At 44.0% G+C, this 12,818-nt stretch overlaps 1 protein-coding gene across 4 annotated transcripts in view; it reads right to left on the reverse strand.

Moving 5' to 3' along the window:
- Positions 1–435: 435 nt before the first annotated feature.
- Positions 436–12,818, reverse strand: part of zdhhc21 (zinc finger DHHC-type palmitoyltransferase 21) — a 229,507-nt gene continuing 217,124 nt past the window's right edge. For 2 of the 4 annotated variants that reach the window (XM_038804355.1, XM_038804354.1), the window contains 2 exons: positions 3,711–3,754; positions 436–3,000 (listed from right to left, as the gene is read on the reverse strand). In XM_038804355.1, coding sequence (XP_038660283.1) covers positions 2,868–3,000; positions 3,711–3,754 — 177 coding nt within the window. In that variant the 3' untranslated portion in view covers positions 436–2,867. Of the gene's footprint in view, positions 3,001–3,710; positions 3,755–3,992; positions 4,039–12,818 lie in introns of all 4 variants that reach the window. The other 2 variants (XR_005461553.1, XM_038804353.1) reach the window with 2 other exon arrangements.

A 12,818-nucleotide genomic window follows, 5' to 3' on the forward strand; every position in this document is an offset into this window, starting at 1 on the left:
ACACAGACAGTGACCCAAGCCAGGAATCGAATCTGGCACCCTGGAGCTGTGAAGCAACTGTGCTAACCACTGTGCTGCCGTGCCCCTTCATTTGAATGCTGATTAAATGTGGTGGTGGGACCTTTAAATCTGGCAGTTGACGGTAGATGGATGAATGAGCGCCTGACTCCCCAGGAAATTCAGAGAGATACGCACCTGGGTACAATTAATAAGCTTCCAAGCACAGAATCAGGTGCATGCTCCCATCATTCCAGCCAGTGGGAAGGTCACTGCCAGAAGCATCTGTCACTGCACTTAGTATAAAAGATGGAAGATTCTGCCCATTGCTTCAGCGATCCAGGTGGAAATGAAAGTCAAAATGTAACTATTTATTCTTAAACAAATGAAAACTGACACATAGGAACAAGGTAGCTCCTTCCAAAAAAAGTCACACAGTACAAGAAAATATCTGTATTTTATTCATACCAAACATGAAGCTCGACCACTGGTGTGGTGTAACATTTGTTTTTTTTCACCCATCACTATGTATATTTTAAGAGATGCACCACATTTGAACAAAATAGGGATTTCTACAGAGAACTTTATAATTGCCAAAACCACTTTTAAATTAAACACTGCTCAACATTAACAAATGATAAACATATCTAGAAAGGAAGCTAAACCTGGCTACTTACTCCATATATTTGATTTTGTAAGTCATGGCCTATTTGTCAGAACATAATATTTTGATAGATGTTATATACAAAGTCTGTTTTTTAAAATTGGACACATTTTACAAATTATAATATCAAAGGGTTGTTACAACCTGCCTTTCAGACAAGCTCAGCTCCTAGTAAACCCATCAGCAGCTTAGGCTTAAAACTCCAGCTGAGTGCCACACTGACTGATCGGCAGAGCTAACATTGCAATATGTTACCATCTGGAACGTGAAAGTTGTAATCAAGATTTGCTTTTTGCTGCTAGTGTTCCTTTGAGAAAGAGGTGCAACTCATGATGTAACAACGTGACTGCAACGCTCTGCTCCTGGTGAACTGTCTTGCAGAGTTAACTCCTCTGATGGCTCTGGTGAATAAATGTGAAACCATGTTCCCTTTGAACGAAGCAGACCAGGAGGACCACAGGTTGGGTGCACAACGTTTACCGAAGGAGCAGTTTGCAAATGCAAATGGTATTCATGCCACTGCTCTAAATAGTTGCAGGAGATCGATCATTCTTGGTCCGATTTACAATCCAGTGATTGCTGCTGGAAAATCCTTGCACAAGGGAAGGATCAGATGGTAGTGATGCTCTCCATGGGAATGGTTTTATTGGCATTTACTGTCAAGGTTTCTAAATGAAGACTGGTCATTTGGGTGCGATTGGGAAAGCTTGCTGCTGCCTGTAAACTGTAAACTTATGTAAACCTGTACCCTCACAATAGAAAGGGAGGAATTTGAGAAAAACATGGGTTTGTGAGAATTTATTCAAAAACCAATGCTACTTCAACTTCAAAGTAACGCAGCAGAGATTAAACATTGTACTGTGAATTACTAAGCACAAAAAGAAGAGTTGCTACAATTACCTGAACATTACATTTAACAGTGAATTATGCTATTTGTTTCCCATCACTTATATAACAGAAGTCAGTATTTTTTAAGGAGTTCTCTGATTGGAGAATAGGTAAAAAAAATTACTTTTGTAGTGAACAGTGTGTACTACATGCTCAGATATCCTCTAAATGGAGAGGAGACACATACTGCAATTCACATACATTGTAAAAATATACACAGTCGCCATAGAGAGAGATCAGAATAAACAATGGTCTGACAATCAGAACACAACAAAGTAATTGCAACAAATTACCGCAGGTTACTTTTTTTTTCAAAATCACAATTTACTTTACCATTAGAGCTTGTCCTAACAGTCATATAACATCTTTGGTTCGTGAATTGATTAGAACAAACCAATTGCACTGTTACAGTAAAAGTCACTAAATTATAGGCACTTGTTAAAACATTCTTCAATTTGATTTGCTTTCCTGTAAACTGTTTCCCACAGGACTGGCCCAATTTAATTTTATTATACTTTTACCATACCATAAATAAACTTCCTTGGTCATTTTCTCCAAGCAATCTGCTACATTACATGATCTTCTCCAGCTGGAAAAATTCATATTCCGAGCATGTGCTCACCGTTATCATTTTTTTCCCATTTTATTTTTTAAAGTGGTCTTGTAACATTCAGGAATAAAAAAGTAGTAGCTAATCCCATCAGCAACGATTGATACAAAAGTTAAATATTAGTTTAAATGAACTAGAGAAATTGAATTTACAAAAACCTTTAAAAATTAATCAGGAGGGAAATTAAAACAATATACTTTAAAACCATATTGTAACTCATTGAAAGGTCCCAAACAGTTTGTCTTGTGCATCTTTTCTAGCACTAACAGATAATATTAAAAAGACTGACCCTCCTTTCCTGATGTGTGAAAGGCTGAATTTTTCCGAACAGTGTATATTTTCAATTGATATATCAGTGTAACAATTTTGATCAAAATGGTCATCCTTTGCTAAAAATCAGGCTGAAATTAGCTGGAAAGTTTAAATAAAGGATATCCTACACATCTCTTATAAATGACAATTAGTTGCTTCTGAATGATTCTAATATAATTAGAATTTCATATTTCCAATACGCTTTTGTGGCCCTGAAACACGGTCTGTATTAGCTATTAGCAGGCAAAAGGTTTGTTCAGAATATTACTTGGGACACACCACTTGTTGCTAGGAGAGAAGTATCAAATGTCAATTTGAACAAGGGGATGGAAGTCTCACTGGAAATTCTGCTAAGTACTTTGACACCGGAGAACTCATCTTTTCAGCCTTCATCTGTTAAACGTGATTGGCCAGGTTGTAGGAGAATCGCAGCGGTTGCCTCTGCCTGAATGGAATGAACCACAGGATCTTCCAGCGAGTGCCAAACACTTCTGAGAAGGTTTGCTGCCATGGCTTGCTGGGCTTCAATCTACAGATAAGAGCTTTAGTAAGAAGCAACCATCCTATTGAGTGATACAGTCATAAAAGAACAATAGCTTGACTGACGTAGTACTGTTGGCACATCATGACTCATGTGTTTAAAATTCAATCCCTTTATAACACTAGGCATGCTGAAGTTAATGGCTTTCTTCCAACTCCTTTATTTGAAATACTGAACTTGAAAGTCAATTTTCTAATTAATCTCTAATGATACCGGTACATGGTTGTATATTTCTAAACAATTGGCTTTAAAAAATTCTGATTTGTAAGGACATGATCAAAGTTATTGATTTTGTTGACCGTACTTTGTTGTCCACAAAACAAATTATAACTGCAAACCCTTTAGTTACAAAAGGTGCTATAATCAAATCTTTACTTTGACTGGCTTTTCCACAAATTATTTCTGTATAATGTAGACTGTTTTAGTCCATTACTGATTAATTTTATGTTTATTTTGCACTTCAAAAGCACAAATTATCGAAAAGTATGAATTCAAAGTTGCTCAATTCAATTTCAGCATCAAATTACCTACTGCACAAAAATGGGACTTACAATTATTCTGGTGATAATGAAAATTAAATTATCTAATGAATCAAATTAAATAAACAACTTTAATATTTTAATATTTCTGCCTCGACACAAGCATTTTCCCGAGATATCAAAAAAGAGGTATTCCACCAAGCTCCCTTCAGAACTCACGTCTCATCAACACAACTTGACATTCTTTCGATAGTTGTCATATCCTGTTGGCAAAAATATGTTAAGAATCATATTAATAAATAGTTCAGGCTTTCAGAATACATTTCCAATGCAATCGTTTCAATTTATGGTTTGGACATGTTGAGTAAATAAAGACGTATACTGTAAACAGTTTATAAGAACAATGCTATTTATATATTTATATTCTCAATATTCTGCATTCAAAGTGTTCAATTTTCAGTACATGGACCTTCTGAGGAATGGAACGGAGCTAAAAATTACCTTGAAATTTTCAGTGATCAGTCCATTTTGTGCTGTAGCAACAGATCTATGGATGAAAGGTATATAGCCTCACTGAGCTACTTAAACACAAATTCTATATAGAAATCTAAAAATCTCTTTATCCATTCCAAATGATCTCACTGCTCTTCATTTAATGGGGTTTATTCTAATAGCTCTGATCTGTTGACTGAAATTTTTCAATAAAATAACACCAAACGCTATCATTAATCCACTCAAAATGACAACAACTTTGAGAGTCGGCACATAGGCAGAACAAGATGAAATTCTCGAGATTGCTGTCAAGAAATCTATCCTTCTCCAGAGGCTAAAGTGCTGAGATCCCTACATTCGCTACAGTTTAAAAAAAAACATTTTATTGAGGTATTTTTTGCATAGTAACAACAACAAAATAAACAATATACATGAAACCATAAACATAGTGCAAAAGTCATTTACCTCTCACCTCTCATAGAGGTTGACCCCCTACTCTAATCTCTACCCCCTACAACCTCCTAGTACCCCAGCCCCATTTAATCATTTAATCAATTAAATGATTAATTTCCCGCAAAAAAGTCAATGAACGGTTGCCACCTCCGGGTGAACCCTAACAGTGACCATCTCAAGGCGAACTTGATTTTCTCCAGAGAGAGCTAGCCATGTCCGATAGCCAGGTCTCCGTCTTCGGGGGCTTTGAGTCCCTCCAAGCTAATAGTATCCGTCTCCGGGCTACCAGGGAAGCAAAGGCCAGAACGTCTGCCTCTTTCTTCTCCTGGATACCCGGGTCTTCTGACACCCCGAAAATCACCACCTCTGGACTCAGAGCCACCCTTGTTTTTAACAACGTGGACATGATGTCCACAAACCCCTGCCAAAATCCCCATAACTTTGGATATGTCCAAAAAATGTGGACATGGTTCCCCGGTCCTCCCGCACATTTTGCGCACTTGTCCTCCACCCCAAAGAATCTGTTCATCCGGGCCACTGTCATGTGAGCCCGGTGAACAACCTTAAAATGTATCAGGCTGAGCCTGGCACATGTTGCAGACGTGTTGACTCTACTCATCGCGTCCGCCCATAGACTATCCTCTATGTCTCCGCGCAGCTTCTCCTCCCATTTGTGCTTCAGTTCCTTGGTCTGCGTCTCCTCCAACCCCATAAGCTCCTTATAAATGTCCGAGACACTCCCTTCTCCTACCCACCCTCTGAAAACTACGCTGTCCTGAATCCCCCTTAGCGGTAGGAGCGGGAAGGTTGACACCTGTTTACGAAGGAAGTCCCACACCTGTAGATACCTGAATTTGTTTCCCCTCACCAACCCAAAGTTTTCCTCCAATGCCCTCATACTCGGAAAGCTCCTCTCTATGAACATATTCCCCAGCCTCTCAATCCCCACTCTCCGCCAATACCGGAACCCCCTGTCCATACACCGCGGAGGCAAACGAGTGATTATCACAGATTGGGCCCAAACCGATGCTCCCTCATGCCGCCTCCACTGGCCCCAAACTCTCAGGGCCGCCACTACCACTGGACTGGTGGAGTACCGCGCCGGCGGGAACGGCAGAGGCGCAGTTACCAACGCCCCCAAACTGGCACCCTTACATGAAGCCGCCTCCATATGCACCCATGCCGACTCGTCCCCTACCACCCACATCCTGGTCATGGCTATCTTAGCCGCCCAGTAACAGTTGCTAAAATTTGGCAGCGCCAGCCCGCCCTCTCACCGACTCTACTCAAGCATTACCTTCCTTACTCGTGGTGTCTTGCCCGCCCAGACGAAGCCCGTGATCACTTTGTTGACCTGCTTAAAAAAGGACCGCGGAATAAAGATGGGGAGACACTGAAATACAAATAGGAATCTTGGGAGGACCGTCATCTTCACCATTTGCACACTCCCAGCCAGAGACAACGGAAGCGCGTCCCATCTTCTAAAATCATCCTTCATTTGTCCACCAGACGGGCCAGATTCAATTCATGCAGCCGGTCCCATTCCCGCGCCACTTCGATGCCTAGGTACCTAAAGCTTCCCTTTACTAACCTAAACGGCCACTCTGGTAGTCGCTTCTCCTGTCCCCTCGCCTGGACCACAAACATCTCACTTAGAACATAGAACATTACAGCGCAGTACGGGCCCTTCGGCCCTCGATGTTGCGCCGACCCGTGAAACCATCTGAAGCCTATCTGACCTACACTATTCCATTTTCATCCATATGTCTATCCAGTGACCACTTAAATGACCTTAAATTTGGCGAGTCTACTACTGTTGCAGGCAGGGCATTCCACACCCCTACTACTCTCTGAGTAAAGAAACTACCTCTGACATCTGTCCTATATCTACCACCCCTCAATTTAAAGCTATGTTCCCTCGTGTTGGTCATCACCATCCGAGGAAAAAGACTCTCACTGTCCACCCTATCTAACCCTCTGGCTATCTTATATGTCTCTATTAAGACACCTCTATTAAGCCTTTCCTCGTAAGACCTTCCCTCCATACCAGGCAACATCCTAGTAAATCTCCTCTGAACCCTTTCCAAAGCTTCCACTTCCTTCCTATAATGTGGTTACCAGAACTGCACGTAGTACTCCAGGTGCGGCCGCACCAGAGTTTTGTACAGCTGCAGCATGACCTCGTGGCTACGAAACTCAATCCCCCTACTGATAAAGGCCAGCACACCATATGCCTTCTTAACAGCCCTATTAACCTGGGTGGCAACTTTCAGGGATTTATGTACTTGAATGGCGAGATCTCTCTGTTCACCTACACTACCAAGAATCTTGCCTTTAGCCCAGTACTCTGCATTCCTGTTACTCCTTCCAAAGTGAACCGCCTCACACTTTTCCGCATTAAACTCCATCTGCCACCTCTCAGCCCAGCTCTGCAGCTTATCTATGTCCCTCTGTAACCTATAACATCCTTCAGCACTATCCACAACTCCACCGACATTCGTGTCATCTGCAAATTTACTAACCCATCCTTCTACACTCTCTTCCAGGTCATTTATAAAAATGGAAAGGATGTAGTATGTAGCAAACAGTGACCCTCCACATGATCTGTGGGGCAGTCACAGCATCATAAAAGGTTTGATTTACCCGGAGAGTTGTTTGAGTTGGTGATAATCCAAAGCCACCGCTCAAAGTGAGACATGTTTGTTTTCACACGACCACCCAACACCAGGACGAATCAGTGACCAAATTCCTGACCCTTTTAAAGACGTTTGCCAAATTTTGCGAGTTTGGGTCTACTCTATCGGAACCACTCAGGGACCAGTTGGTCTGCGGTATCCAAGATGCTGCGACCCAAGGACGCCTGCTGGGCGAGATGCACTTAGACTTTCAGAAAGCTGCTGACCCCAGGCAGAGGTTCCAGACACCCGCCATTGGGATTGAGGCCCAACCAGCATCAGCAGGCTCCTGAGGAGTGGCACCATTATTCCCCCACTCACGAGGGCCCCAGCCAGCAGGACAGATGTGCGGGAGCCAAAAGGTGCGGTGCCAGAAGGGAAATCCACTCGACCGCCGCTACACCAACGATGACCCCCCCCCCCAGGGACAGGCCCATTTCATGGACTATGAAGTCAACATCCGCGAGCATCTTTATTACATCCCGTCTCCACATTGATTTTGCGGGACCTTTTCGAGGACAGATGTTTCTGCTCATCTTTGACAGCCATTTCAAGTAGTTAGACATCCACCAAATGATGACGACGGCGTCACAGGACACGATAAGAATGTAGATGATTGATGCAGGTAGGGCAGTGGATGTTGTCTCCATGGACTTCGGTAAGGCCTTTGACAAGGTCCCTCATGGTAGACTGGTACAAAAGGTTAAGTCACACGGGATCAGGGGTGAGCTGGCAAGGTGGATACAGAACTGGCTAGATCATAGAAGGCAGAGAGTAGCAATGGAAGGGTGCTTTTCTAATTGGAGGGCTGTGACTAGTGGTGTTCCGCAGGGATTAGTGCTGGGACCTTTGCTGTTCGTAGTATATATAACTGATTTGGAGGAAATTGTAACTGGTCTGATTAGTAAGTTTGCAGACAACACTAAAGGTAGGTGGAATTGTGGATAGCGATGGGGACTGTCAGAGGATACAGCAGGAATTAGATCGTTTGGAGACTTGGGCGGAGAGATGGCAAATGGAGTTTAATCCGGAGAAATGTGAGGTAATGCATTTTGGAAGGTCTAATGCAGGTAGGGAACATACAGTGAATGGTAGAACCCTCAAGAGTATTGAAAGTCAGAGAGATCTAGGTGTACAAGTCCACAGGTCACTGAAAGGGGCAACACAGGTGGAGAAGGTAGTCAAGAAGGCATACGGCATGCTTACCTTCATTGACCGGGGCATTGAGTATAAGAATTGGCAAGTCATGTTGCAGCTGTGTAGAACCTTAGTTCGGCCACACTTGGAGTATAGTGTTCAATTCTATTCACCACACTACCAGAAGGATGTGGAGGCTTTGGAGAGGGTGCAGAAGAGATTTACCAGGATGTTGCCTGGAATGGAGGGCATTAGCTATGAGGAGCGGTTGAATAAACTCGGTTTGTTCTCACTGGAACGACGGAGGTTGAGGGTCGACCTGATAGAGGACTACAAAATTATATGGGGCATAAACAGAGTGGATCGTCAGAGGCTTTTCCCCAGGGTAGAGGGGTCAATTACTAGGGGGCATAGGTTTAAGGTGCGAGGAGCAAGGTTTAGAGGAGATGTACGAGGCAAGTTTTTTTACACAGAGGGCAGTGGGTGCCTGGAACTTGCTGCCGGAGGAGGTGGTGGAAGCAGGGATGATAGTGACGTTTAAGGGGCATCTTGACAAATACATGACTAGGATGGGAATAGAGGGATACGGACCCAGGAAGTATAGAAGATTTTAGTTTAGACGGGCAGCATGATCGGCACGGGCTTGGAGGGCCGAAGGGCCTGGTCCTGTGCTGTACTTTTCTTTGTTAGAACATAGAACATAGAACGATACAGCGCAGTACAGGCCCTTCGGCCCTCGATGTTGCACCGACATGGAAAAAAAAACTAAAGGCCATCTAACCTACACTATGCCCTTATCATCCATATGCTTATCCAATAAACTTTTAAATGCCCTCAATGTTGGCGAGTTCACTACTGTTGCAGGTAGGGCATTCCACGGCCTCACCACTCTTTGCGTAAAAAACCCACCTCTGACCTCTGTCCTATATCTATTACCCCTCAATTTAAGGCTATGTCCCCTCGTGCTAGCCACCTCCATCCGCGGGAGAAGGCTCTCGCTGTCCACCCTATCTAACCCTCTGATCATTTTGTATGCCTCTATTAAGTCACCTCTTAACCTTCTTCTCTCTAACGAAAACAACCTCAAGTCCATCAGCCTTTCCTCATAAGATTTTCCCTCCATACCAGGCAACATCCTGGTAAATCTCCTCTGCACCCGTTCCAAAGCTTCCACGTCCTTCCTATAATGAGGCGACCAGAACTTTACGCAATACTCCAAATGCGGCCGTACTAGAGTTTTGTACAACTGCAACATGACCTCATGGCTCCGGAACTCAATCCCTCTACCAATAAAGGCCAACACACCATAGGCCTTCTTCACAACCCTATCAACCTGGGTGGCAACTTTTTGGGATCTATGTACATGGACACCGAGATCCCTCTGCTCATCCACACTACCAAGAATTTTACCATTAGCCAAATATTCCGCATTCCTGTTATTCTTTCCAAAGTGAATCACATCACACTTCTCCACATTAAACTCCATTTGCCACCTCTCAGCCCAGCTCTGCAGCTTATCTATGTCCTCTGTAACCTGCAACATCCTTCCGCACTGTCTACAACTCCACCGACTTTAGTGTCGTCTGCAAATTTACTCACCCATCCTTCTGCGCCCTCCTCTAGGTCATTTATAAAAATGACAAACAGCAACGGCCCCAGAACAGATCCTTGTGGTACGCCACTCGTAACTGAACTCCATTCTGAACATTTCCCATCAACTACCACTCTCTGTCTTCTTTCAACTAGCCAATTTCTGATCCACATCTCTAAATCACCCTCAATCCCCAGCCTCCGTATTTTCTGCAATAGCCGACCGTGGGGAACCTTATCAAACGCTTTACTGAAATCCATATACACCACATCAACTGCTCTACCCTCGTCTACCTGTTCAGTCACCTTCTCAAAGAACTCGATAAGGTTTGTGAGGCATGACCTACCCTTCACTTTGTTCTCTTTGTTCTTTGACAGAGAAGCTCTGCCAGATCTTCAGTGTCCACAGAACTCCGGAGGATTTATCGTCAGATAACAGCACGGTATTCACCCCTGCAGAGTTTGGGAATTTTCTGGACTGAACGGTTCCCCGGAGACCCGTTTGGGCTTTTTAATGTTTTATAACACCGCACCACATGGATAGCACCTTCTGAGCTGCTGATGGGACGTCGGCTGCGCACATGGCTGAGCCTCGAGCTACCTAATATTGGGGAGAAGGTCAATGACCTTCGCCTTGAGGCAAACTAGACCCATCAGGGAAAATGCCACGGGTGACGTGGTTTATGGATGGAATTTCGCAGACGGCGCATTATGGATTCCCTGAGTTGTGATCCAGTGGTCGGGACCAGTCTCCTACTCAGGACAGGCAGAGTGGAAGGAGTCCAGCAAACACGTGGACCACCTCTGCAGCCACCTGCAGAAGTCCTCAAAGACCGCCCAGAGCTCCCACAACCAGTGGTACCTCTTCCTCCGGCACAGCCACTATTGGTGCCCTTTGAGGGTGACATACCCCACGATTTTGCAGGACACTGACACCTCGGACCCAGAGTCTGACATTGAGAATCAATCAACCGAGGTCGCCACAGATCCAGGGACACCTGCCGGGCCGAGGACAATAGCACCGCTCAGGCGACTGGCCCAAAAATATCCCTCCCCAATACATTATATTCCGCCAGAACCAGCACAGCAGTCGCCTGAAAGACACCCCAGGCAAAGTGGACAAAAGAATTGACCCTTCCAAGTGTCAAAATGGCCAATATGTCGGACTTCGCGCGCGGGTGGGGGGGGGGGTTAAAATTTGATTCAAGGCCGTGGGGCCTGTACCATCAGGTTCCCCGTTGCCCACCTGACTATGATCTCCCCAAGATCGCAATAAACTGCAGAGTGTAGTGAACTCAGCCCAACACATCACACAAGCTTGCCACCCTCACATTGATTCTGTATACACCTCGCGCTGCCTCAGGAAGGCAGACAGCATTATCAGAGACCCCTCCCACCCAGGCTTTGCCTTCTTCAAGACCCTTCCATCAGACAGAGGGTACAGAAGTCTGAAGACCCACACATCCAGACATAGGAACAGTTTCCTCCCCACAGCTACTAGACTCCTCAACGACTCCCACTCAGACTGATCTGTTCCTTGTAAGAACACTATTCACGACACCCTATGCTGCGCTTGCTCATGTATTTGCTTTGTTTGGTCCGTTGTTCCGCACTGTAACCAATCACTGTTTGTCGATGTACCATTTGTCAATGCACTCTGTTGATTATTCTTTTTGTCTTCTATGTACATTCTGTGTACGTTCCCTCGGCCGCAGAAAAATACTTTTCACTGTACTTCGATATCACAACCCCGATGAGGGGAGGGACCACACCCTTAACCCGCCCGAGTGTGGGCCCGGCGCGGGATACTCTTCAGTGAGTAGAGAGCGTATTGAGTATGTCTATTAAATCATTTTGGTTTCTAATCCATCATCGCTTCCTCGTGGTCGCTCGCCTGGATCATACAAGTATATTTGCTACAATAGAGATTAAACGTACTGGTCAATGTAGATGTACTCCCCCACTTCAAAATGAGAAACAAATGGCAAATAACAGAAAGAGGAAGTATAGAAATACAAAAAAAAATCAAATCCACGGGTGGGAAAGCCATGCATCAAAGGTCGCTTCATCCAATAAAGCATTACTATTAGCTCCCTCTAGAGGTGAATAACTCCTGAAACAACAAAGCAGGAAAGTGGAACATACTGGAGATTTTTTACAAGTTTTAAAAATGTAGCTAAAGTTTACAAGAGCAAACAGTAACCTGTGCTCACACCTACGGAGAAATTGTTAATTTTATATTTTTGTGCATCATGTATCAAGTTAACAATTCTTTCATTTGAGGTTACCCAATGAGTGATACTGAGATGTGTAAAGGTTGGACTCTCCAGACCTCTACAATTTTCGATGGTGACGCTTGAAGACAGCAGAAAAAGGTTGCAGGGGAGGGGGGGGGGGGGGGGGGGGGGAGTGTGATGGTAGCCATTAACATTGAGAAAACAATTCTTGCATTTTTGACTTGCCTATTCTCAAATGAATAATGGATATCCAGATACATTTTTCACACTGTATGAAGGGATTGATAACAGGGCGATCCATTTCTAAAATGAGAAAAGAAATGAGTGATTCCAGGAGACCTATTTCACAAGAAGAGTATTTGGAATATGGAATAAGTTGCAAGGGAAGGCTTACTGACGGCGATTTCATCCAGAAGGGAGATTTCTGATATAATCAGGTGGTAGCGATTGGGGAACTTGAGATTTTCTTTTCCCATTCCCAATACTCCCTCTGCTCTTAGGATCAGAAAACAATAATTCGGAGAATAAATGTATTCAGCCGCACAATCTGGGACCCGGAATGATGTCCGAAGGAGAGTATTGGCTGGAGTGATTTAAACTAAAATGGCAAAGAACCTATGCAAGGAGTCAGAGGAGGGGAAATCAAGGACACGAATAAAAGACAGAAAGGCGAATAAGAAAAGTAATAGGCAGAGAAATCAAGGGCCAGAATAAAACAGGGTTACAGTGAAAAATAGTGGGAA

The sequence above is a fragment of the Scyliorhinus canicula genome, chromosome 8 (assembly GCF_902713615.1).
Source record: "Scyliorhinus canicula chromosome 8, sScyCan1.1, whole genome shotgun sequence".
In the NCBI taxonomy this organism is placed as follows: domain Eukaryota; kingdom Metazoa; phylum Chordata; class Chondrichthyes; order Carcharhiniformes; family Scyliorhinidae; genus Scyliorhinus; species Scyliorhinus canicula.